This window comes from Phaethon aethereus, assembly GCF_964289735.1.
Source record: "Phaethon aethereus genome assembly, chromosome: Z".
Taxonomy (NCBI): domain Eukaryota; kingdom Metazoa; phylum Chordata; class Aves; order Phaethontiformes; family Phaethontidae; genus Phaethon; species Phaethon aethereus.
In genome coordinates, this window is record NC_138577.1 from 82,074,791 (window position 1) to 82,102,544 (window position 27,754).

The window sequence follows — 27,754 nt, forward strand, 5'->3', positions numbered from 1 at the left end:
CACATATGAACACATATATAGACCCAAACACTATGGGTCTCTCTGGTAACTGCCTTGCATACTCAGTCTAGCTGGTAGCTAGCTCTTGGATGTTCTCATCTCCAGCTGTCACAGTCACACACACACACACACACACGTGTGCAAATGAGTTTTCTTACTCATTTACTCAAGCGCCCAACCTCACAGTCTTCTTGGTAGTTAGGTTGGATCTCTTGTGCCCTCCAGCAGCAAAGTTACAGAGTGTCTGATGATCCAACCTAGATTTGCTGCATGTTCAACACCTGGCTTCCCAGCAACTAATCCTACTCACCAGCTAGCCAGGCTTGATAGTGGCTGATGATCACACACTGACATACAGACCCAGACGTCACGCACACAGTCCTGCCTGTCCAGTGAGCTGCTGGCACTGCAGACACACAGGCATCTGTGGCTCCTGGGTTCCAACTCCAGTTGGTGGCTCTTAGAGCTCCATGGGTGCATATATGGAGTCCCCTCACCCAGGAAAATAGTTAGAAATAGAGTTTAATGAGAAGACAGGATGGACTGTGCTGATCAGGTGCCGAGCATGGCCAGACAAGTGTACTGATCAACTTGGTTACATGTGACTCTTTATCCCCTCTTACCCCTTACCTCTGTGTTTTCCCAAGCTTGCTCCTCCTCAAACCTCCTTGATCCCTCCCTTTCCCTGCCTTTGGTTCCTCCTTAAACATCCCACAATAAGCCTCGTACAATCCCAAAATGCTCTTCCCTGTATCCCATAAAAAATTTCATACCCCTATAGTTGGTAACCCTGCTCAGCCTGAAAGGGTATCTGGAGAGCCTTTCCACTGACTCATCTTGATGGGTTTCACCTGCTGACTGATGAGGCTGGTGGCTTTCCTGTCATAGCTCTAGGAGGAGCTGGGGTGGTGTAGCAGTCTTGTTTCTCTGACTGGGTTATCATGGTTCCCCTGCCTGGCATTGTGGCCCTTCCTGTTTGTAGAGATGGGCCTTTCATGGGTTCACCTTGATAGCCTTGGCAGCAGCCAGGTCAGGGGACTCGTATCTCTCGATTAGGTTATTTGAGTTACAGCAGCTGCCATTGTTCCTCCGTGCTCCCTTGTGTTGGTTAAGGGCAGCCTTTTAATCACACACCCTAACATTGCCTACCAGAGGTGACTGTACCTGCTGTGCTTCTTGCACGGCACTTCATAGAAATCTGTTTTATCCCCTACAAGGGCTGTGTTCCTGGAGCAGGTGGCTCCTGGCATTATGCTGGATACCCAGGTTAGAACTTTAGGCATGATTATCTTTAACTTGTACATACAGCGAGTAGGATGAAAAGGGCTGTTGGAAGTATGGGAAGTTTGTTCCAGAATCCTATGATTTTCCTTTCCCAGAGCAAGTAGCAATTTTGAGAAGGAAAATGGATAGCCTATTCTAAGTTACTCTAGGTGTACTTTTCTGATTAACTCCTCTTCATACTGCTAATTACGGGAGTTAAGGAAATCTTATTGCTAAAATTATGTTAGCAATATTATAGCATATATTATTATAGCAATATTATAATATTAGCAAAATGTTTTTGCTATTGTTATTACTAGATGTTATTAAATGACTCAGGCTGAGACTGACATTTTAGACAGCCAAAGCCACTAACTAGGCAAAACACTCTAAGTACATCTGAAAAGAACAAAAACTTTTCAATCTCTCGTAGCAACGTTCTTGTTCCCTAGTAAAGCAGGACTGTGGAAGTCTGGCTTAATGCATTTTAAAGAAGCTGAAAAATCTAAATGAAGTTTCTTCCCCTAAAGGAGGAAAATAAAAATAAAGAAGTGGAAGAAAAACATTGTATATAATAGTATTCTGAATCTTACGTCAGCTCTGACTGCAGCTGCTGTTCGCTCTTGTAATTCTGTGTCCTACTATTTGCCTCAGTCTTGAATAAAAGCAAAGCCAAATCTGTCAAATTCTGTATTGGAAACATTTGGTATCAAAAGTTTAAGAAAATTTTGAAAAAGATAAATAGAAAAAAGGTCTTCTCACCTATCTGGAACCGGTTTTAGGTAGAAAAGACTACTCTTCGTATGAAATCTAAATCAAGGTGGTGCTGCAGGCACTAAAGAATGCATTTTCTTACGTATGTTAGATATGCTTTTATCTTCTTAGCGTCTCTTATCATTGTAAATGTACAAGTGCTAACTGTGTTTCTAACTCAGAAACTTTTTGTCATGTGCAAATGCCTTCTAGGGTGCAAAGAGATTAAGTACGATGGTTTCTGAAAAAAACAGGATTCTTGCAAAACAAAAAAGATTATTATTGAACAATTTTAAAGAACTAAATCTCATCTTTTATTACTGTTTATTCTACAGTTAAGATACATGGATTGCTTCATGACAGATTTTTTTATGTGTGTTGTTTTACTTGGAAGAGATGCTCTGAGCTTTCTGTTTTTACATTTATTGCTTACTACTGCTGTAGTTAAAATATAAAAATAATTGCAATAGAATTAAATTCACTGCTTATTCTTCTTATAATCTATTCAAGGAGGAAAAACTTTTGCTTTGTGACAGGTGTGGGAACTCATTCTTAATTATTTTAAATCTAAACTTGCTTTCTAGGTTAGGTGTTGAACTTAATAGCTTTACTCAATATTGGCCCCCTGCACTCTATAACTGCACTAATACTAAATGAAATGGCAGTAAGTATATGAAAAAAAAGATTAACTGGAGAGGATGCACATTATTAAATTTTTAACCGCCTCACAGTATTTAATAACAAATGCTAATTTTTTTGTAAGTGCTGTAACAAGTAGAAGGAAATTTAGAAGGAAAAGATGTGCAATCCAAAAATCACTTCTGTCAAATCCTGTGCTAACTTGACAGTGGAAAAAGATATGATAACCAGCATTTTTAATGATACATCATAAAAGAGTAAGAGATCCCTTGTCAAAGATTTAGGGGCCATATTTTGTGCCTAGTTTGGTCTTTATCTTGTAAAATTATTTAACTATCAGAGGAACAAGCTTCCTGAAACCTAGGTAAAGAGGCAGTATGTGTCTGTATATTTTCCTGAATCGATGCCAGCAAACAAGCCCTCCATAGGACTCTGCTTTTTCTGTACTTTTAAATTATCTATGTGAGAGAGACCGAATGACATGAAAGAACAGTCTGATGAAGATCTTGCATAGGATGAAACTGATTTCTCCTTAACCTGAAGTTGTGAACAGTACTTCCAGTATTTGCAGTAGGGACACTGTGCCTTTTCAGGAAAATAGAAATCAATGGCAGTTTGCTGCACAAGAGCTAAAAGAAAGGACTGATACCATAGTTCCTGTTGCTAATTAAAATAAATTGATTTATTTTAGTAATCTCAAACTGGCCTAAACAACAGAATAGGTGTTAGCAAACTAAAATAACAGTTATGATGGGAATTATTCCATAAAGAGATCTGACAAGTAGAGAGATTTTGAAATAGTTCGGCTGGAGTGCCAGATGCTCCTCTCAAATCCTCCCAAAAGATGGAATAACTGTTTTATAATGGTTAAATATTAAAATAACTAAAACAAATTGAATTAATAGAATTCTTGGTGTTAACCTGAGAATCAGAAGCTTATAAAAAGATCACTGAAATTATCTTAGAATCAAAGAATCATAGAATAGTTTGGGTTGGGAGGGACCTTTAAAGGCCATCTAGTCCAACCCCCCTGCAGTATGCAGGGACATCTCCAACCCGAGCAGGTTGCTCTGAGCCCCGTCCAACCTGACTTGGGATGTCTCCAGGGATGGGGCATCCACCACCTCTCTGGGCAACCTGGACCAGGGTTTCACCACGCTTATGGTGAAAAATTTCTTCCTTAGATCTAGTCTAAAAGCCATGCTGGCTGTCCCTAATCATCTCCCTGTCCTCCATGTGCCTTAGCATAGCTTCTAGGAGGAGAATGCTATGCCTTAGCATAGCTTCTATATGCTCCAGGATCTTCCCTGGCACAGAGCTGAGGCTTGCTCTCAGTAAGTGGATACTGGGTACCTGGGTACTGCTAGTGCCTGTGTCTACAAAGGATATTGAATCTATTAGTTTGGATAATTTATGATCAAGCTATTCACTACATGTTAAGCCAAACAAACACAGTTTTGCAAGTTTCTTGTTTTTGGTGTAATGTTTATTCTGTCAGTATCTCATAAAGGGGTATGGAAGACAATATTTGGCTATTTTTACTCACTTAAATGTTTTCCCTTTTAGTTATTCAGATATTCTGATTGAAAGGGAAGTGTTAATGCAGAAGTACATCCATCTTGTCCAGATTGTAGAGACTGAAAAGATTGCAGCCAATCAGCTTCGACATCAGCTTGAAGATCAAGACACAGAAATTGAGAGACTTAAATCTGAGGTATGTGCCAGAGTCATGAAGCAATTACTGAATTGTAACATTTTGCTGTGTGCATTGCAATAATATTCAATATTTCTGTAATATTGTGAAAATAATGGAACCCAGTAAGGTTAATATGTAGTAGTCCTGCCGTGAACCCTGGGCTAAATATTTTTTAGATATATTGGGTACTGTTAAACTGATCAGATTACTTCTTTGTCAGAGACTTTAAGATGACACATTGCTTTGCTGTATGTGTCCTGCTGATAGTATTATTTCCCACCTGTCTTCACACAAGGAGTTTGATCCTTGAAACACTGTCTTTGGTTGTGACAGCATTGAGGACTATTCCAAACTGCTCTATTTCACTGAATGTTAAATATTTTGTTGCAGTCCTGAGCTGATAAAAGTCTGAAAGACTCACTTGATTTTGAGGGGAAAACCAGCTGTCTTCTGGTCCTTCCTCCATCTGGATCAAGGCTCTTCTTGGTTTTTGGAGGAATGTGTTCGAGTCCCTGTGACCAAATACATGCTTGTCATTATGTGCAGCTTTAATTAGCCTGAAGAAGGGGAAAATACTGTTTTGTTCATTTTGTACCTAAGAGTTTCATTAACTTGAGAAAGCATTTAATGAATGGTTGTTTTTGTCAGATTATAGCTCTCAATAAAACAAAAGAAAGAATGCGTCCTTATCAAGGCAACCAGGAAGATGAGGATCCAGATATTAAAAAAATTAAAAAGGTAAACATGCAGTCTTCTGTGCTTGAGAGGATAAGTGTGCGATGGGGGCTGTACTTGTGTAATTTAATCTGTCTAGTTTTGTCTTCAATTATTGTTTCATTAAGTACACTCAAATCCTGAGATTTCTTTTGCCCTACCGCTACTTAAACCTCCTAAATTACCTCAGCTTTGTATGTTTCAGTGCCACGTTTATCCCCTGGTATATTTGTTACTTAAGTATTCCTTTTACTTGCAAGGCATATATTCTGTTTCTTAAATAAGCTTGCACATTGCATTCAACTGCTTTTAAAGATTGAAATTAAGTTATGGGCTATGTCCTGTGGGAATCAAGTGTATAGTGGCTTTGTAATCCTTTGTTATAAAAATGCTTATAAAGATGTAAGAGAATGACTTACATTCTGTCACTGCAGCTGGAATACAAATACTGAAAAGGCAGAGAGCAGTCATATTTTAGGTTGTCACTGGTCTGTTTGATTGTGATTGTTCAGGATACTGTGGGCAGTGTTTTCAGTAACAGGGACAGAATTGTCCCAATCTGCATGGCATTTAGATAGAATCATAGAGTAGTTTGGGTTGGAATTTCAAGGCCATCTAGTCCAACCCCCCTGCAGTGAGCAGGGACATCTTCAACTAGAGCAGGTTGCTCAGAGCCCCGTCCAACCTGACCTGGAATGTTTCTAGGAATGGGGCATCGACCACCTCTCTGGGCAACCTGGGCCAGGGTTTCACCACCCTCATTGTCAAAGATTTCTTCCTTAGATCTAGTCTAAATCTACCCTCTTTTAGTTTAAAATCATCACCCCTTGTCCTACCACTACAGGCCCTGCTAAAAAACCTGTCCCCGTCTTTCTTATGAGCCCCCGTGAAGTCCTGGCAGGCTGCACTAAGGTGTTCCCAGAGCCTTCTCTGCTCCAGGCTGAACAACCCCAACTCTCCCAGCCTGTCCTCACAGCAGAGCTGTTCCAGCCCTCTGATCACTTCTGTGTCCTTCCTCTGGACCCACTCCAACAGGTCCATGCCTCTCCGGTGCTGAGGGCTTCAGAGCTGGATGCAGGATTCCAGGTGGGGTCTCACCAGAGTGGAGTAGAGGGGCAGAATCCCCTCCCTCGCCCTGCTGGCCACGCTGCTTTGGATACAGCGCAGGACATGGTTGGCCTTCTGGGCCGTGAGCGCACGTTGCCGGCTCATGTCCAGCTTTTCACCCACCAATACCCTCAAGTCATGTGCAGCTTTTGATAACATTGCGTAAGGCTGGATATAACCAGCCTCCAGAACTGTGCCCATCACTGACTTCCACAAATCCTATTGCACGGGCATGAATGTAATTCATGCTTGAAGATGTGGTCCTGTATGTGTCACCCTTATTCTCACAGTGTTCAGTCTCTTAAATTGCATAATATCCTTTATGGTAGGTGGACTGAGTCTCTGGGTCACACAGTCTGAGTCAGGGTCAACACTGAGTGGTACCCTTGTGTGAATTTTCCTTTTCATGTAGATTAAACATTGTAGTAGAACCTGGAAATGTCTCTTTTAGTAGAAGGAGAGCTCTGATTCTGTATAGAATTCACTGCATTCTACATCTTGATTATTTTGACAATTAGGCCCTTTTTTTAAGGTTATTTGTTCAGGGGAAACTGCTACCAGTGAGATTTTGCATTTCTCTTTTAAGATGTATGATCTTAACATCAAGAAATTTTCTGTGACCAGATGTAGACCTTTTCTGTAATCTTTAATCCACTTTTAATTTCGATGGATATTATGCTTAAGTAGATTTTTCCATGACATAAAGATACTTTTTAAGAATGCCAAAAATCTGCCTTTTCTGGATAGTAGTATTGCTAGCCTAGGTGTCTGGTACTAAGCAGTATATTGATACTTAGATTTAAATACACATGCTAAGTAGTATCTATTCAAAACAGAAAACAAACTGAATTTAACAACTATTTCAGAATTATGTCACTAGTGATATCGCATCTGTATTGAAATGTCTTACCTAGAAGCATTGCTTAATAACTTTGGGGCTGTAAGAGAAATGTGTAAGGGACAGTAAAAGGAATTAAAAAACCTGCACAGTGTGTTGCACAATTGTGCTGATAGGAAGAATATATACAAACTTTTGTATATACTCTTTTGACTAGATACATTTTGAGCTTGCAGTAGAAGGTACCTTGATATGTATGTGATATCTTTTCAGTCTGTTTTCATCAACAAGTATGACCAAGTGATTGTGGGAATTTCATTAACAAACAGATATCTAAAAAAGATATAATTCTGGAGCAATTACAGGTCAAGAAGGGCAACAGACCTTTTGTTTTTTTAAAAGGAGGCATTTCACTTAGAGGGTTATTTTTACAATGAAGAGCTTATGATAAGTCATGTAATGTTTCTTCTAATTCTTCCTTTCTGCTTCGTCCATTTTTAGGTCCAGAGCTTTATGCGGGGCTGGTTGTGTAGAAGAAAATGGAAGACTATTGTCCAAGATTATATTTGTTCTCCCCATGCAGAAAGTATGAGAAAAAGGAATCAGATAGTCTTTAATATGGTAGAGGCTGAATCTGAATATGTGCATCAGCTTTATGTTCTTGTGAACTGTTTTCTGCGGCCCTTGAGGATGGCTGCTAGTTCAAAGAAGCCACCTATCAGTCACGATGATGTTAGTAGCATTTTCCTCAACAGGTATGGTTTTTTTGTTTGCTTCTTGGGGGTTTCGCTCACCGCTTCTTCCCATTCTGTTTCAGATTTACAGCAGTGAGGTCTGGCACTTGTCTTTTTGCCCTGATATAGGTAATGTCACTGAGTAGACCATGTTTCCAGGAGTAAAAGGCAAGGTGCTGTTGGTGATGCTGTTTGAAACCAGCTAGACCTCTCTGCCTCCTTACATTCTATTTCTTCCTCTGCTAGAGGAAGGAAAGGACAAATTGTGCCTCTTGGGGCAGGTTTCATAATTTTCTGTCACCTTTCCTGTTTCCTTTTCTCTTAAGAGAGCAAAAAAAGGATATAGTGGCCTCATATGATCTAGATAAGACCCTGAGGATGAGTACATCAAATCTTCTATTTTCTGTTGTTCTGCCTAAGGAGTCTCGTTCCTTCTCGCTTGTCTTTTCATATCCTACAAAAAAGAATTGCTCTTTGCATTAAGCATCCAAGTACTTTCATAATGAGTATGTACAAGTAAGCCAGCAGGCATCTGAAATTTCGCAGAGGATTGGGATTGCATCCAAGTCTGCCCCAAACTTCTAAGAAACAGAACATGTTCCTTTAGTTATGAGGCAGGTTTTGCTTTCACAGCTCATTCACAATCACCATACTCTTTATGGTTTCTCTTACAGCTGGGATGTCCCCTACTTCTGTTAACCTCGTGAGCTGAAGTACAATATTAAGCTTCATGCTATATAAAAGTTGTAAGCTTCAAATCTTAAAGAGCAGCAAGTGAGAATGTAGATATCTACCACTGGCTTGAGGCTTTCTGCATCTTATTGATCCTCTTGAACTACTGAATGCATTGCCAGAGATATTCTTGGAAAACCTCTTCATTATTCTGGAACATGTTATTTAATAGATGCCTTTGTTTAAAAGAATTAAACAGAATATACTTTCTACATCAAATACTATGTATTCTGTAGAGGTACTACACGAAAAAATTTAAATAATGCAATAAAAAAGCATTTACCTCCATAATAATAACTATCTTCTGTTTTTTCTAGCAAAGTGCAAAATATAACCAGGAAGAGATGTTTCTCTGTGATTTGTTAATCAGAAAATAAAACCTGAATTGTCTTTTTGTTTGTTTAAATACTGTTTTCAGTGAAACAATCATGTTTCTTCATGAGATATTTCACCAAGGCTTAAAAGCAAGAATAGCTAATTGGCCTACCTTAATCCTGGGTAAGTTACTGTGTTTTCTCTAGGGGTACAATTTTCATATTTATTTCTGAAATTACAGCAAGGTTGGTTTTTTTAAGCACATGACTTTCTTACAGTCTTTTTTGAATGGAACGTGTTTCCAGAACTAACACCATGACATCTTGTGGAGTGGGAGTCCCATGTGGGCAGTAATAACTGTCTTGCAGTCCATATATGAGAATGCCTCTGCCCTAAGCATTGATTAGACATGGGCCACTGAATTTTTGCTGGTATTGTCTGATTATTAACTAATCAGAACAACCATGTTTTGGCAGGTGAAAAGAACCGAGTTTAATGTTTCTAAAATCTCAGTATATTGGAAACAGAACTGATTATAGCAATTGCCTTTCATAGAACATAGTAATTTCTTTTAAAATATATTTTGAGAGATGGGTAGCTGGAAAAAAAGCATTTCTTGACTTTTTCTAGCTGACTTATTTGACATTCTGCTGCCAATGCTGAACATATATCAAGAATTTGTTCGGAATCATCAATATAGTCTGCAAGTACTGGCAAACTGTAAGCAAAACAGAGATTTTGACAAACTCTTGAAGCAATATGAAGCCAACCCAGCATGTGAGGGGCGAATGCTGGAAACTTTCCTTACTTACCCCATGTTTCAGGTAGTCTCTGTATATTTTTTGTAACTAACTGTTTTTAATGTTTGGTTGATTCATTTTGTGTTGCTGACATTATGGATTCATTGAAGATTCTTGTTGCTTAACTAAAAAAACTCTCATGCAAATTAATTCATTTATTTTGTTATTATACTGAAACTCTGCCTGTAGGGATCTTTTCTCTGACTGTACTGATTCATCTCTGTTCAGAATCTTCTGTATGTTGAAGGGAAATGTGGGATGAGGACTAGCGCCAAAAGAAAAAAAGCTGAGAAACAATTCCTTGACTTCTGCCTGCTGGAGGATTATGAAGCAGTCCAGACAGGGATAATATACCTGGTATAGCAAGTTAGAGCAGCCATAAACATTTTACTAGGAATACATTTGAAACTTTCCTCCCAGTTTGTTCTCCAGTGACCTGGTTTTTAGAAAATGAGAAACATATTGCAAGAGTTTTGAAAACTTTATTATCCTTCTGATATTTTGTCTTGATCTGCCTGGACTAATTATTTGCAGCTGTTTGAAGAGGTCTGTGAAGCACTGGTCTGATAATTTTGTGACTTTTACATTTAACCTAACATTTTACTCATCAAGAGAATTGTGAACCCCCTCAGTTTGTTTGCTTGCTGGCAAACCAAGTACAGTCAAAAAAAAAAGGGGGGGGGCCTCAGTGACACTTATGTTAGTGCTAGTTATTCATATTAGCCTATAGGGCCATTGGCACCTCTAACAATACATTTTTTTAGCTTTGAGCTAGTATATTCTAAAGTTGGGATTTTTTGGTTGTGCTGAAACAAGGTCATCGGATCTTAGAAGGGAGAGGGAGGGTCCTATTCACATGTGATGGAGGATGTCATTACTGATGACTTTTCACTTCAGCGTAAGAAGTCATGTCTTCGTTACCTAAATAACTTTTATTCTGTAAAGACAAGTTATGCTGCAGCCTCAGTTGGCTCTGGTTACAAGCTCAGAAACTGCTTTAAGTCACAGTAAATGGATCAGGGTCCTTGTGCTACCCTGTGGCCTTTAACAGTCAATTACTGCATGTTCTTCAATGCCCATTAGTGCAATGTGAATTTTACAAAATGCAAACAAGTCAGCTGGCATCTTCAAAGTCACATGAAATTTAAATGCATGTATCCTATTAAAATTGAGGGAAGGTATGCATGGATCTCCTGGGGAGTCCTGAAAGTTTTCTCTATTGGCATTTGGATAGCAGCATGAAACAATGAAATTTAATGTCATATTTGTGGCTGCCTCTGGTCTGATCTTTACCTTAAAATGTAATAAATGGATCTTGTGCTTCCTCAAACTGAAAACATACATATGCATATGTAGTCTCCGTCACCCAAAAGTGCAGTATTTTTGGCAGTAATTATATTTAGAATGTATGTATAATCATTTATAGAAAAGACTGTGTCTGCAAAACTTTTCTGACCAAGGTAATGGCTAATATTTAACAAAAAGCTCTATTGGAATTAGTCCTTTAAGGGTTTACTGATTTTATACCTAATTTGTTTTAAGATTCCTAGATATATTATAACGCTTCATGAACTTCTGGCTCACACACCACATGAACATGTTGAGCGAAAAAGTCTTGAATTTGCTAAATCTAAACTAGAAGAACTTTCAAGGTAAGATTTTTCTACCTTATATTTCATAATCTTGAATCAAAGATTTTCAAATGAAAAATCTATTTTCTTCATTTTGGTTTGGTTTTGTTCTTTTTTAAGAAATTCTTTTAAAGGGAGGGATCAAAACCAGAACAAAACAAAGATAATGAAAGTAACTAAAAAAGTCCCAACCTAGTATTTTGGCTCTTCTGGCGTTTTTTGGCTAACACAAATCTACCAGTGTCTCCTTGTATTTTGGATAGAGGACAATAGGAGTTTCTATAGGAACCACCTACCCTTGGGTTACGAGAAAAGCAGTTTTCTTTACATAGCGAAATATATTTTTTTTTCACAGTTAAAGAAAAATGGTATTTCCAATACTCTGTGACAATGGGAATAAATCAAGGTCTTGAAAAGTACTGAGTTCTCAATCTGTGTTATAGTTTACATGTGTTAATGAAATACCTGATATTCACATATGCTTCAAATAACGCCAGATAAACAGGAACAAAAGGTGTATTTTGAGAACTAGTTCCCGGTAGAAATGTGCAAAATGAAGTGCTTCCCTGAACTCCAAGACCATTCTCAGATGTTCCCCTCTGTCAGCCCAGTAAGAAATTTGGTTGTTATCTCTGGGAAACAGAGTTTTCTGCTGTGAACAAAGAAATGCTGCCATGAACTCTGGGATATAAATCTGGAGTATCTGGAGTATTCACCAAAGATGTACTTGGAGGATATTTCCTTGTAAAAAAGGGATTGCTTTATAGCTTTTTTTAATTGCATGCTCTTGATGGCTCCGTTTTCTTTTTCTGTGAAGACGAAGTTGCTACCTTGCGCAAACTACCTGTTGTCTTGGAGCTTACTATTTTTTCCTTTTTGTCCTGCTGTATCTTTAACAGAGGCAGCTTTCTGACTCAGGTCATGTTGTGCCACCTCTTCAAGCTCTAACTTCTTAAAGAGCTGGGGAGGCAATATCTTTTACAGATACGTCTGTATTTTACTGCTGCAAGTTCTGAGGCCATCTGAAGCAGAAAGAAGCAATGTCTCCTTTCCACTCAAGCAAAGCAGACGCTTTCTCTGGCCAAGGTTATGTGCACAAAACAGATTGATCAGCTTTGACTTGGCTTCATCTCATAAGTCAAGAGTTCATTGCTGATCCAACTAATTCATCACTGAATGTTCAGAATTGGAGGCTAACACTGACCAATCCTCCTCCTAGGCAGGCAGTATAGACCATAAATATAAAACTTTGTGACCCATTTCCATCTGTTTAATGTAGTTCCCAGGGAGGAGGAGCTTTCAGATAGTGCTGTCTGGTCCCAGTTTAGGAAAATATTATACATCACAACACCATATAATCTTCTGGGTTGGTGTCAGTCTTGAAAGAAACTGTATTTCTCTGTCTAAGCAGAGAATGTCTATGAAAAAAGTGGAAGAAAGTAAGCAGTGAGACATCAAGGCTCTGGTTATTATAGGAAGCAAGGACGAAGTGAATGATACATTCAGATGTAAACTGAAGCAGAACAGAGTGGGAACTTAAAGTCAAGGGCAGGGACTCTCCAATGTGTAATAACCAATGCAAAATGCTAGGAAACGTTTCCAGGTTTGTGGCAGCCTAGTCTATTAAGGATCAAGAAGTACTGTTCTATCAGCTGTGAAGGGTTTTTAGGTTGGTGACATCTGTCAGATGTGTTCAGGAATAGTCGAAGAACAAGTCTTTTAGAATTGGTTCCACTGCTGAAAAAATTAAATGATTCCAAGAATGATTTGAAAGGGAAAGAAAAAAGGCAAAAAACTTGCTCTAGAGTGGTCATGTACTGCATGAGTACATCTGTTTTGTAGAAGGTGGCAAAGGACATCAGCTACCTTCTGTGTCTACAACTGTGTAAATGCAAGTGAAAATAGACACAACACATTCTAGATACAATTCAGGAAATTTAAAGTGCATTTTGTATTGTGTCTAACAGGGTGATGCATGATGAAGTGAGTGACACAGAAAACATCCGAAAGAATCTAGCCATAGAAAGAACAATAGTAGAAGGCTGTGATATATTACTAGATACAAGCCAAACTTTTATACGCCAAGGTAAGACATTCTTCTTTAAAGCTGTTTGTATAATCATGAAGAAATTGCATTAAAACCAGCAGGGTTCATGTTGCCATCTTTGGGCAGGTCACTGCATTGGGCATAGGTAGCAACCTACGATTACTCACAGTTTATGGAGGGTAAGTCACAAAATGCCCTGATGACAACTAGTTTTGGGCTATAGTTGAACCCCACTTCTATGCCGTTACCTTCAGGAACTATGACAAACAGCAGCACATGAATGGTAACGCACCCATGGGATAGTAATGTACATACTGCCTTGGACTGTGATCTTCAAAGGAATGGAAATTACCTGCAGCTCCACAGAGACCAGGACTGGCTGGCTGGTTAACGTGGCAGTCCCAGCTGATGCCAACATTTGGGCAAAAATGCAGGAGAAGCTTGAAGCTTTGTCAGTAGTAAAGTGATTGCTAGGAAAGAAAATAGCTGTTAACACCCATTTTTCCTGGTGCTTTGGAAACGTCTCAAATTGATAGTGCGAGCATAGGTATAATACCTGAACGTACTGACTTTGCCTCTTGGGAGATGCATTTTGGGGCTTTAGTAGAAGTTCCTGATAGATATAAAAAGCACTTCTGCAAGAAATCATGAAGAAAAGGCACGCTGTTCTGCCAGGAATGTAGGACTGCTAATATAATAGCAAAACAAGAGAGGAGGAGCCATATTCTTTCTGTCTATTCTTGGTGGATTTGGAAACCCTTTCTGTTGAAGCTTAGGCATAGCAGAGGTTGAATTTGTTGTTAAGTGCCACAAAATTGTGATAAAGTTACTTTTTCATTTAAAATAAGTGCCACCTTTTACCTCTAACTGTAAACTGGTTGCAGTTCTTATCTGCTGAGGCTTACTTTAATGATAAACCAGCAAATGTGAAAACTTCATATCTGAAGCTTGGTTTTTTCACTTTTACATAATAATTTACTTCTGGATGTTTTGTAACAAGTTACTGGGTTTGTATATATTAACTACAGATCTGCAGTGTAAGGTTTTTACTAGGCACAAGCTTCCTTATGTCTGAAAAGTTTTAAATGTATTTAGGAAAGTTTAGGAACGTAATTTAGGTGCATCCCTTCGTAAGACCTTTTCTAGATACCTCAGCAGTATATTTAGTATTTAAATAGAGCCGTATGCACAACTGGTCATTTTATTACATTACTTTATTAAAATACTTTAAAATATTAAATAATAAATATTTATTAAAATTAATATTTAAATATGTTGAAATCCATTCTGTGTTTCTGTAACCATGTGACCAAACTAACTAACTAGCTAACTAGGAGACCTTCCAAGATTGTTTGTACGATTGTCACTATTACTTGATTCTTTGTTAAATACATGCATTTGTTATAACTGAGGTACTTAAAGAGTTATGAAGACAGCTTTGAGAAAAATATAAAGCTGTTGTGTTGCATCCACAGCCAAAAAATTGTAGGACTGTGATTCTCCTAGGTTGACTTGTACCATGCAATTTAATTAAATGTTAGAATTTTTTTTTTCAATATCATTAGAATATTTTGTATTTATGTACTTGGTAGGGTTTTTTCCCTTAAGATTGGCTGGTGTTACTTGTCTGTGTACCCAGTGTTTCATCAGTAAAAACCTATCATATTTTCTGTGGGAATCAGTCTGAAAAAGATTACTGTTTGAGTGTTAGACATAGGTCAAACCCATAGTTTGTCTTAAATTCCGATTTATTTCTGGGCATACAATCAAAGGACAGCGGACAAGAATGTACGTTACAGTTTATCTGTTGGAACATCCACCACAGGTGATTTTGTGTAAGTGCAGAAATCTGAATAGAGCTGATGAAGCAATACAGAGCCCATTTTCCTTTCATATCTGACAGTAGGGTCACTTTGACAGTGATGTCCATGTCCTCTAATTTCAATTAGGCTCCTGTTCTTTGTGTTGATCGGTGTAAATGGTTACAGGAAACCTCTTTTCAGCTTAAAAAAGGAGAAAGGAGTCTTTACCTTTGTTCAGGCTTTTTCTGTGAAGGTTAATTACAACTTTACCATATATTATATCCTTTACTATTCTAAGAAGAGACTGATTCCCTTGAGCTATACAAGTTGAGACCATAGGAGCTACCTCTGTCAGTGCTTTGCCAGAGATTGTGGATTCCCCTTCAGGTTTCTTGGGATCTCCTTTTCTCTGTCTCTTACTTTGATACAGACTTTATTGTCAGGCACAGTGTAAGTCATGGCAAACAATTAGGGAACATTTTCTTTAGGATGCTAAGGGAAACAGAGGAAGTCTCAGTCTGCAATCCAGCATGGGCTCACACTCAGTTGGGTATCTGGAGGCACTTTAGATGCCTCCAAACACTGTCTAATGTTCCTGCCATCAGCTGCTGTGAATTTACCTCTACTGATAAATATATCACAATTGTAAAATTATGGAATAGCTGAGTTGGAAGGGACTTCTGGAAATTATCCAGTCCTAGTCCTATCTCACTTGCTCAAAGTAGCATAAGCTTGAGCAGGTTGCTCTGTACCATATCCAGTTGTTGTTTCCAAGGATGGAGACTCTAGCAGCTTCTCTGACTGAGAAACCTTTTATGTTGTTTGACCTTGCTTACAGTAAAATTAAAACCCCTCCAGCATGAAGAAAGCCACACAGAATTTGTAAATCAGACAGTTATATGTAAGCTAAAAAATATTTTAAAAAAACCCAGCAACCACCTTTTGTATTTCTTGGATTGAGCAAACACTAATAGAGTGACTATTCTGGCAGTATTGAAATACTGAAAGTGCTTAGGTCTGTAGCTGGATAAAAATTCCTGAAATTACACGGACCATCCAACCTATGCTATTAATGAATGTTCTAAAATTAGCCTTACTTGCTTATTCCAACTGTACATTCGCCAGTCGTGACCGTTTTTTTCCTTAAGAGGCAATCTGTAGTAGAATGCATGGTAGGCAAATGCCCAGTTTTGTTAATCACAAAAGCTTGGTTGGAATGCATGAGTTCCTTACTTTGTGAAGCCATGCAGCATGTATAGGAGATGTGTTTCTCTTATTGAGTATCAAAGAGAGAGAATGCAATCTCCCTTTTCTTCATTTAAAAAATCTAGTTTCTTTTGATTTACCTTATTAAGCAATAACATTTCTGCTCCATACAAGAACAGTATTTAACCTACAGCTTATTTTAGCAGAACAGAATATGGTATTCCTGAAAGCATTCTAATACAATAATAAAAAAAAAAATTAAAAGCTATTTGTAAAACTACATCTGTAAGCGTATCGTATTGATAACAAGTATTGTTCCAAGAAGCAAAGAAGATTAAAACATACAGGTTGACAATCATTATCCTAAATGTGTACATGAAATTTCAGGAGAAAAATGACACAGAATTTTGTGATGGGAAGTTGCTTGGGAATTGTTTTGTACACAGTCCTTGGCCTTGCGATTGAAGCAGAGGGGCAATCAGTGTAACACAGAAAAGTCATCATTCCAACACACCGGAATGATCTCCTTGATGTCTTTTGCAATTGAGGCAGGTAGGCTGTTTTGTCCAGAGGAATGTACGACAACCAATAAGTGTTTATGGTTTTGGTCAGAATTTAAGTGAGCCTAAAAATGTTCCAGACCTTTGCAAACTTCTAGAGTACAAGTTTACCCCATTGTTTTGTGGCAGTGACACAAATCACATTGTTTAAATGTGAATTGGCTGTCAAAGAACGCTATACTGTTCTAAATTTAGTGGTGTATATTTTTCTATGCCAGACGGTGTAAGTTTCAAACACTAATAACTTAAGGCTAATTAAATGTATAGAGGGAGCTTAGTGTAGAAAAACGTTGTGTACATAAACAGTGGCTTTCCCAGTTACCTTAATTTCTCCGTTTGTTAGTTTAAGATTGTGTATATGAACTTTGAACAAGAGATTTTTTTTGACAGTGTGGAGTAAGAATTATTAATCTGGTATTTAATGGACAATTCTTTCAGGCTTGCATTGTGTCAAGACACTGCCACTAGTTTGAGCTTTGATACAGCTATGCTAGTCCAATATCTTGTTGCCTCTGAGAGAGGCAGGCCGATATCCATCCCCTTGATCTGCTGCTGTTACTTACTTTGCATCATCACTGGTGATGACCTTGCCCTGAGCCTTATCAGAGAGCTAAGTCAGTCAGATACTTTGTAGCATTAGTTTCCTGCTGGTTTAGCTCTATTAGCTAGCTAATGTCGGAATAAGATGAGGGCCAGTGTGAGGGTGATAGTAAGGATAGATGTGTGGGAATGCGATTAGGAGATCTCTAGGCTGCCCTGTCTGGTAACAGCAAGTTGTATCATAAAATCTTCCCTTTTGAAATAATCACCACCAAATTTAACTCCGGATCCAAATTCGGAAGTGATACATGTGGTGATATCAATCTAGAAAAGTTGCTCAGAAACTGGTTTTGAGGTGTGAAATAGCAGAGGATCAAAGCTGTCCCCAGTCTGGAGTTCTGCAGAGCACAAACTCAGACTTACGTAACCAGGTTCAGTTTAGTTCAGAAGTGTTTTACTGGTAACACCTTTTACATGAGCTCTGGAGCACTGAAAATTATGCAGCATAAGATAAGAAATGTGCTTCATTTCCATCTCTCTTGCACACAGGCACACACATACACAAACTTTTCCTTCAAAACCTGTTTTTTTCATTCTCTGTCTCTTTGGCTTGTAAGTAATGAATCTTTTGCAAGTCTAGCAGCTGCCAAAACTGCAACTTGCTGTTCAGCTTCATTTTCTGATCAATGTGCTATTAGTGTGTTTAAATTGCATAAGAATTTGCCCAAGATCTGATCCTACCATGTACATAAGTACTAGTCTAGACTGTACTTGCTTGAGTCTATTTATCCTAAAAAACAAAGTGAATTTGTGCAAAAAGAGATCATCGACTTGTGTTTAAAACAGATGCTGATATATGTTGATACTTACTAGAATGAAAAATCTCATTAATTAAATCATAATATTCAGTGCATTAACACTTCAAAGGCTGCCTACTAAATATTACTATAGTACAATAAATTTTGCATGTTTATTATCAGGTTCCCTTATTCAGGTCCCTTCAGTTGAGAGGGGAAAACTTAGTAAAGTTCGTCTGGGATCATTATCTTTGAAGAAAGAAGGAGAAAGGCAGTGCTTCTTATTTACAAAACATTTTTTAATTTGCACAAGAAGTTCAGGAGGAAAACTGCATCTTCTCAAGGTATAGACTTTACAATATAACTCAATTTACAAAATGAAAACACAGCTTCAGTGAAATTTCAATATTTTATTATTTCATTACTTTAACCTGATACTTGCATGTGTTGGTACAAACAGAAGTCAGGTGATGCACAGTAGTTAACTACTTTGTGTTCTCGCTGCAAATAACAGAATTCAGCCAAAGTTCTTACTAAGTACAATTTTTTTAATAGAACTATGTAATTTTAATAAGCTGGGTGTTAGAAACAAGGCATTGGTCTGTCTGTTTGTGTAAGCTAGCACTGAATGTAAGTCAGTTTTTAGTGTATAAATTGGACCCCGTGAAATTACCAAAGAGTATTTTCCAGAGCTCTAATAAAATTAATTTTAAAAGTCATTTCTGTTTTCCTGAATAGCACATTCTCTTAAACTGAAAGCTCTTCCAAGAGCACTCTAGTTCTATTTGTTGAGTACCAGGCTTTCGTATTGTTGGCTTGTGAATAAAGAGATCTTGGTAGTTTACAGAGTGGATTATGTTGAATAGAATTTTGACAAAGACATTTCTGGGCGGTTATTAAGACTGTTCATATGCTGTCTCACTTTGCACCTTTTAAATAGTTCAAGTATTTTGCAAAGTAAATAGAGTATAACAGAACCTTAAAAAAAATCTTGCATGTATTTGATTTAAATGCAGGAGAACATGAAATTCTAGTTACATTTTTTGAAACTTGTGAACAAGTATGTAAGTGAGATAAATTATAGTGTGGTAAAAATTATGTTTGAGTAATTTTGAGTACATTTGAGTATCTTATTGATTTGTTGGATTAAGAAAAACATTATATTTAATCTGTCTGGGTTTAGTTCTTGAGGAAAAATGTGCATCATGGAATGGATGTGTCTTCCTAAGAGCTCTGAGTAAAGTAAAATCTTAGAGTAAGGTATATCAAAGTTTTAAAATAACTATAATGACAAATGGGAACAAATGTCAAAATTTGTGAAAAATGTGCTTTGTTTTCACAGACAGGAGGTGTTCTGTCTTTAATAGAGTGCACACTGATCGAGGAGACAGATGCAAGTGATGATGATTGTAAGTTACATTCAGCTGTTTGTAGTAATTACAGTTTCTAGTTTCTTAAAATTGGTACCCTTTGTTTATTTTTTATAACAGCAAATTGATATGTTCTCCCCTTTCATGAAACCAGAGGAATACAGCATTAAACTGATTCAGCAGAATAGATGTTTTAGCAATGGGCATGCTGGCTTGGATGATGATTTTGTTTTGTTATGTTTGTTCTTGCTGCTGACATCCCACATAGGATATTCAAGTAGACTGGCTGAAGAAACGTGACAAGTTATTTGCTGACTTTTGTATACAAGTCCCCCCGAGGATCTCGGAAATAAAAAAATACGCCTTAAAAGAAGCAGCAGATAATTGGGTTTCTTAAATACATGGGGCTTGGCTGAGCTGGCAGAATTAATGGAAGGTTTTTATCTTAGACAAATGAAATAACAAAACACATTCCCAAGCTGATTTTGTTGTTACTCATTTTGGCTTTCATCCTGCACTGTGAGACAAGTTTTGCACTTCAATTGTGAAAGTAGTTTCATTAATTTCAGTGATACTTCTAGTATGCTGATCTGGTATCATATATCAGATTGATACATCATATATCAATATCAGCATAGAAGTATTAGAAGGGCTTTAGCCTTACGTGTTATCCTTAAGAGTAATTTATAGTGACTCCTGTTATTGCATGTTTCTAACTTTTTTTGTATTTGGTGTATGTGAAAAACAAAGTCAGGTTTAGATCCCCAGTGGGATTTGCTCTTTGTCAGAGAGATGTTGTCAACTAACTTCCATTTTAAATTAAACAATTATTTTCTTTGTTTTATAGTCTGAAATCTTACATTTTTACTTTTCCCCCCCTCCTCTGGCTGTAAAGCAAAAGGTTCTGGACAAGTGTTTGGACATCTTGATTTCAAGCTTGTAGTTGAACCTACAGATGCTCCTCCATTTACTGTTGTCCTTTTAGCCCCATCACGACAGGAGAAAGCTGCATGGACAAGTGATATAAGTCAGGTAGCTTAATGCATTCTTTGTCTTGTTTGTATTGAGATCTTAGTTTATTCTGTATTTCTAAAAAATAAACCAAGAGAGGAATCTTGAGGGCTGATTTGCTGTGTTGTATATGAAAAACACTCAGTGTTACCTTTTTGCCTCAAACTTCTGTCTTTGCATTTAAGTCATCAGTGAAATGTGTTTCTCAATGAGAGATGGGATATAAAACACAAATTGCCAGCTGACAGACGTAATACTAATGGTAGTCATTTTTATGTCTAAGAAGAGCCCATCCAGCTATGTATTTTAACTTAAGAAGATAGTACTTGTTTGTTCATAACTTTCATACAGATCAAAAAGCACCTGAGAATCCTGAGAGTGAAAATAATACCATATCACATCAATATCGTATCTCATGCAGTGAGAAAATGAGATAAACTCTCTTTTCCACCAAAAAGAATACTAAAAAACCATTACAAATAATTACTGAGCATTCTGACAGTGTGCAGGAACTGTCTTTATTGTGAATGAAGAAAAATGGTGTTTTCAAATACTTTGTCAGGGGTAATTTGTTTTTTAGTGCTTTTGGCTAAGAACATAGTAGACAAACTTCTATCAGAATCTATTTGGGGAAAGAAGTGGAATGCACTATGAAAAATCTGAACTTTCAACTAACCAGATCTGAATTTAGGCTATTGCAATTTTGTTTATGTATGCAACCAAGTATGTAGTTTTCTCATAGTTCTGAATTTGAGTCCTGTCCACTGTTAATTTCAAGAGAAATAGTTGATTAGACAAATATCAGTGTGGAATTTAATGGATTTCTAAAGATGCTACCATTGCTGGCAACATCTGCAGATGAATTATCATGAAAATGCGTAGAAATTTCTGAGTTACTTTCTTCTGGACTAATTTTTTTAAAGGAACAAAAATATGGAGGTAAAAATTTGAAAATATGGTTGAGAACGTTGGTCTCAGTGCAGCTGAGTACATACATACATTACAGACAGACCTGGCTGGAGAATTTTTTACGAAACAGATTTTCAGTGAATTATGTTGTGCCATTGACACATAAACATATTGCGGTTCTTTGCTGGGGAGGAAAGCCCATTTGAGAACTGGCCTGGAACATGAGACACCCAGGAATAAGTCCATTCTTAGCCTGAATAATAGCGAATTTAAGTGAGAAAGTGATCTGTGGTCCATGTAGACTACAGACCAGAGTTTGGATCTGCCTCTAAAGGTCAGGTCTTCTCCAAACCACTCCACCTCCAAACCACACTACTGTGGTGTTATGGAAGGAGCTGAAGAGCTCCACAACTGACTTGAGAGCTGCATGCCTACAAAGCTTGGAAGTGTCTTAGCAAGGCAGAGGTAAACGTGACTAGCTGCCTACAGCTGAGAGAGCAAAGGGTGGGCCAGGCTGCAAGGAAAGAACAGTAAGAAGGGTTTCTCCATTGATCCCTCCTTGAGGAAGGGAAGACAGGGGTATTTGGAAGAGATAGAGGGCCAACAATTAACAGCAGCTTATAAGTGAAAATCTGAGAGAACAGAGATCTGTTAGCATTGTGAGGCTGAAAAAGCTTCTCCAGCCTTACAAAGGAAGGGAGGCCAGAGATGCTGAGGGGATGCAACAAGAAAAGAAAGAAGGAGCAAGAAGGGGCGCAAGATGCTGTGCAGACTGCACAGACATTTGGGGTGCAAATTGGTATCGCTGTTTACAAATAACAGTTGCGTCAGTTGACAGTGCTTATGGTCAAGAAAGCAAGAAAGTAACACCAGAAGCTAGCTATCTGTCTTCTGCTGGACAAAGAAAATTTGGGGGGAAAATTTGGATAATGCACGAGAACTTCTAAACCATTTTGACACCACTCATCTCTTGAAAACTAAATTGTATTTCTGACTAAACCCATTGCCAGCAGGAACCTTGTCATAAAAAATTACTGAATCACCTGCTCAGAAACGTTTTGTTCTTCTTAACCCTGGCTACAACCCTCAAGGAGACCATAGGAACTCTGCTAAAAAATGGGTCATTTAAAAAGGAGTTTTTTAGTAAATATGTGTTCTCCTATGTTTGCAAGTAAAAAAAACAACCAAACATGTAGTTGCTGTTGATTCATAGCATTAGTGTTAGTGTCCAGAATTCTGCCTCTTATTAATTTATATATGCATATGACCTCTAAGTAATATTTGTCTATACATTCCTAGTGAGGCTTCTTGAATTTATATTACTTTCACACAAACCATATACTTCTTAAGAAAAATGCATGGTTTTTGTTGATGCTGAAGAAGCCTCCTCTCTTCTGGTTTGAGCTTGTTCTCCTTCGGTCCTAGGTCCCCATTACACTCATTCCTTAGCTAGAATGTAATACCTATTGGGGAGGTGATAAATGCTAGGCTTATGCAGACTAAGGATAAAAGTGATGAATTACCTCAGGCTGTTTTATGATTGGTGCTAAGGGCTTCTTGGCAACATTTAAAATTCATATGGGGGAAATTACGTATTTTTATTAGATGTGTTTTTCTCAGTGCTCTTAGGTAATGGCTTGATAAAATCATAATGTGAATTGTAACACCTGCAGTTTCAAAATAATCTTAAATACCTGAATTTAAAAACACATATAGCTACATAGATGATATTTTAAACGTATTGCTACGTAGCTATATTTTAAACCTGAAGGGGCCTTGTTTGATCAATCTAACATCAATCATTATTTTCCTATGAGATGTTCCAAAGCCAGCAGACTATTTTTATTCTTGAAGTCAAGGTAAATGTATATGATAATTTTGGAAACTCCTTTTTATTGACATAAAGAAATAATGTTTATATATATATCTCTGTCTCTCATACCTCATGAAAAAAACTGGAAATTATTACAAAGACAAGAGTTCTGTAGTGTTAGGTAACAGGTACTTGTGGCAGACCATATAAGCCTGATCCACTGGCAGACTCTGCTGACTTCCATGAGCAAGGCTTGTGGTCCTGTATCTTAACTACACGAAAGTACAAAGCAGAAGATAATGGTGTACAACTGGCTTCAAGCTACCCCTGTGCACTGCCAGCACTGAGCTGCTTTGAGGCTTGAAGAACAGCTTACGCACCCCTAGTTTATAGACTTCTACTGGCCACGGGACAGCCTGTAATTTCTAAAGCAATAGAAGTGCTGTGACCGTGCCCCAGAAGCGTGTCTCCAGCTTCTAATATCTAGCCCAAAACATTTATACAAGAGTTTTCAAGGAACTCCTTGGATATCATCTTCATAGCTATGTTTTGCAACAACAGCACCACTTGAATTTGCTTTTCCAAGTGTGTTTCTAGAAACCGTTTATATTTCTCTTTGGTCTTTTTGCACAGTGTAAAGGTTAAGGCATTAGTGTATCCATTTGTGTATTCTAACTTTCTTGCAATATTGATTTTTCAAGCTTAACACTCATTCACTAAATGCTAGAAATATTTTATTTTATTCAGTTTCAAAGGAACTTCAAAGGAAATTCCATTTCCAACTCAAAATATTCAGTCATGTGGAAAAAAGGATGCTGAGCTGAATACCCCGATTGTTCTGGTAAAGATGCTTGGACTTGGAGATGTACAAATCAAAGGCAGAAGACTGGAGAAGCATGTCCACTATAATTCTTGCTTCACTGCTTTTCATTTATGAATATACATTGTACCAATCAGTCCATACCCTGTAAAAGCTATGCTTTAAGCTTACAGTGATAAGAAAAGTATGGAAGTAAGTCCCCTTACCCTGTGTTTTGATTTTAACAGTTTTCAATGTTTATTTTCACAGTGCATTGATAATATAAGGTGCAATGGTTTAATGACCATAGTGTTTGAAGAAAACTCTAAAGTCACAGTGCCACATATGATCAAGTAAGTGCAGCATTTTTTTTCCCAGTGAACAAAATAGTTTGTTGGGTTTTTATTTAATAAAAGTTTTAACAAAAGAAAATGTGTATTTGGAAAATACATCTTTTTTTTTTTTTGACCAGTTTTGTTGAGTGGAATTAATTCTACTTCCTAAAACATATCTTTTAAAATCTCTTTATTGAAGTGGTAGGGATGACTCAAAGTGGTAAACTTTCAATTCACAGTATTGGACTGCATAGGATCACAGCTCAGATTTTTCTATTTGTGAAATTGCTTTCAATTATGCTTCAGATGAATAATTTTATTCTCTGTTAGCTCTTCGCTGTCATGCCAGTCATAATTTTATTGAATATATTTTAAAATGTCTTCAAAATTTTGTGACTGCAGACAAGTATAATTTTCCAAGGTATTTTGTTGTATTAGACAAAATTTTCCTTCTCTTTGTTGCGCTTATTTCTGAGAAAAAATTATTTTCTGTCATAATTTTAACTTATCACATCAAGGTAACATCGTTATTCATAAACCTTCTTCCTTCACCATTGAATTCTTTCAGTCATTTATTGTAATAAGTAGTTGTTATTTGTAGACAGAAGTTTTCAGTACGTGATTCCAAATTTCTAATACTATTTAACCTCTGGGATCATCTACAGATCAGTATTTACACGAGTTTTACCCACTATTATCCAATATAAATAATAAGGAATAGAACATAAGGTTAGAAATATAAGTATGTCCTTTCTTACTGTTACCTGTCACTAGGCCATATCTCTCTCTAGAGTGTAGTCCATACATGAAGGTTTCTCAGATGCCTCTTTTGTAGTTATTGCCTCTCCTCTCTTGGTATATGTTTAGAAATGAAACAGAGGTAACATCTCAGAATACACTGTTAGGGCACATACCTTTGATCCCTGGAAAGAAGGCATTTTATTGTCTTCAACTAGATAAAATGAAGCAAAGCTGAATTTGGAAAAAACATGAGTAAGGTTATGTAAATGGTTTTTGTTTTGATGTCCAAACAAAAATTAATCCAAGTTTTTTTCACTGAAACAAAGCCTCTTCATGGTTTCTTCTTTGAAATACAAGATGTTTCATGCTGTTCCCTTTTCCTTTTTTTAAAAAAAAAGTAATTCTTGAATCTTGAGAGCAGGTGTTACCTTGCAGGTGAGCCTTAACCTTAGCTAAGGTGTTAATTTTGCTGTCTTTTGCTGGAGTCCATTAGTTTATTTTAGATAAAGCCAGATCCCAGGGGAAAAAATTGCAATCAGTCTACTATTAATCTATAGTGAGCTTCTAGCAATATCGGACTACAGGCCACAACAGGCTGAAAGACAAGAGGGGACAATTCTGTTCCATTTCAGAAATTTAAGCATCATTAATGGTTTCTTAGGCTTTGAAATCTAAATTAATTATTCACCAAAAAGAAAATTTAAATTCCATTAGTTAGAGCATAAAATATAACTGAATGGAAGCAGATATCACCACAGATCAAGAGTTTTCCTGTGTTGGTGAAATACTAGAATGCATATATATTTGCTGCTTCCATGTTGACTGGAGCAACTAAAGTGATACCACTACTGTACCATAATCACTCTTCCTCTTTGGTAAAATGTTTTAAATTTAATTTTTTTGTAGATCTGATGCTCGCCTTCACAGAGATGACATTGATATCTGCTTCAGCAAAACACTAAATTCCTGCAAAGTACCCCAAATCCGTTATGCAAGCGTCGAGCGTCTTTTGGAGCGTCTAACAGACCTGCGATTTCTAAGTATTGATTTTCTGAATACTTTCCTACATACTTACCGCATATTTACTACTGCAGCTGTTGTGCTGGAAAAACTTTCAGACATATACAGACGGCCATTCACTTCCATCCCTGTCAGGTGAGTATTCCATAATTCTTAAGGAATTACCATGGCACCATTTGTTGTTAGTTCCCTTTATTGTGATTTTCTGTTATATAAATAATCTCAGAATAAAGTTCTTCCTTTGTAAATAGGACGTATGTTTTTAGGTAAGTCTATCTCAACTTTCTGCCCAGGCTCTGAGGACTAAGTGTCATACAGATTTTGCAGTGCCATGCAGATTTGCACAACATTTGTAAGTGTTTTCATTTAAATCTGTTCGGCATTTGTTATCATCTGTTGCTTTTTTTGTTTATCACTTTCAGGTCTTTGGAGTTATTCTTTGCTACCAGTCAAAACAGCAGAGGAGAGTACCTGGCTGATGGGAAGTCACCGCATCTCTGTCGCAAGTTTTCTTCTCCTCCTCCATTGTCACTCTCCAGAACTTCCTCACCTGTCAGAACCCGAAAACTGTCGTTGACCTCACCACTGAATTCAAGGATTGGTGCCCTTGACCTCTCTACTTCATCTGTGGTGAGCAGTCCTACCTCGACCTACAGCCCAGCCACTTCCCCGCCACCAACAGGTAGCAAAGTACCACTGGACCTCAGCAAAGGGCCCATCTCTCCTGAGCAAAGCCCTGGCTCCATAGAAGACAGTTTGGAGAACCCTCGTGTTGACCTCTGTAACAAGCTGAGGAGAAGCATTCGAAGAGGTATTACATACCCACAGAATACTGAATGTTACTTTTGATAAATAGGGAAGTCTCTAAGGTAGGCTTGACTTTTATCATATTGCTGCTGATTACTACAGGAAGTAAAATACCAAGATAAAAAGAAATAGGAATGTAAACACCTAACAGCTTTAACATGTTTACATAACAGAGCTAGGTTTCCAGAAATATTTCGTCACTTTAATTTATGTGATGCACTTGGTACATTGATGAGATTCATACCACCTGGCTATTAGCCATCCAGAAGCTAGATGCCTAGATATAGATTAATTGCTCCCCTGCAAATGCCCGTTTTCCTCTATGAATTGTGTAAGGCACCTTGGAATAGGTATTACTTTGAGAGGGTTAAAGTTAGTTGATATAAACCTCACTGTGGGCATTTAGAATGGTATCATTGTATTTATAGGTGGCAAAGCAAGAAAGTAGCTCTAACCTCATAGGATGACAATGCTGCACTTATTTCTCATTGCTCTTTGGGGATGGAGGGATGATCTTCTGAATTAGAATAGAAATATATAGTAATTTTTGGTATTGTTATGTTAAACAGAAGGTAAGGAAATTTAATCAAGCTATTTTATTCCTAAAATTCACGTTTAGAAATGGTCTTACGTGTCCTGTCTTACTGTCTGAGGAATTTGAACTGTAAATCTGAGCAAAATGTAGCTCAACTTTACTTGCAAGTGCTATAATGATGAAAATTGGTATAACCCAAAAGGAAAGAAGAAAAAAATTACCAAACATAAATTAAGAAAA

General features: G+C 37.4%; 1 protein-coding gene across 1 annotated transcript in view; it reads left to right on the top strand.

Annotated features, from left to right (window-relative positions):
• RASGRF2 (Ras protein specific guanine nucleotide releasing factor 2) overlaps positions 1-27,754 on the top strand; it is a gene marked incomplete at both ends in the record, with an annotated part of 129,485 nt that overhangs the window by 48,495 nt on the left and 53,236 nt on the right. The window contains 13 exons of the mRNA XM_082013028.1: positions 4,222-4,369; positions 5,000-5,089; positions 7,512-7,765; positions 8,895-8,974; positions 9,422-9,615; positions 11,134-11,243; positions 13,190-13,308; positions 18,358-18,518; positions 19,517-19,583; positions 20,440-20,576; positions 24,347-24,429; positions 26,059-26,307; positions 26,595-26,983. Coding sequence (XP_081869154.1) covers positions 4,222-4,369; positions 5,000-5,089; positions 7,512-7,765; positions 8,895-8,974; positions 9,422-9,615; positions 11,134-11,243; positions 13,190-13,308; positions 18,358-18,518; positions 19,517-19,583; positions 20,440-20,576; positions 24,347-24,429; positions 26,059-26,307; positions 26,595-26,983 — 2,081 coding nt within the window. The remainder of the gene's footprint in view (positions 1-4,221; positions 4,370-4,999; positions 5,090-7,511; positions 7,766-8,894; positions 8,975-9,421; positions 9,616-11,133; positions 11,244-13,189; positions 13,309-18,357; positions 18,519-19,516; positions 19,584-20,439; positions 20,577-24,346; positions 24,430-26,058; positions 26,308-26,594; positions 26,984-27,754) is intronic.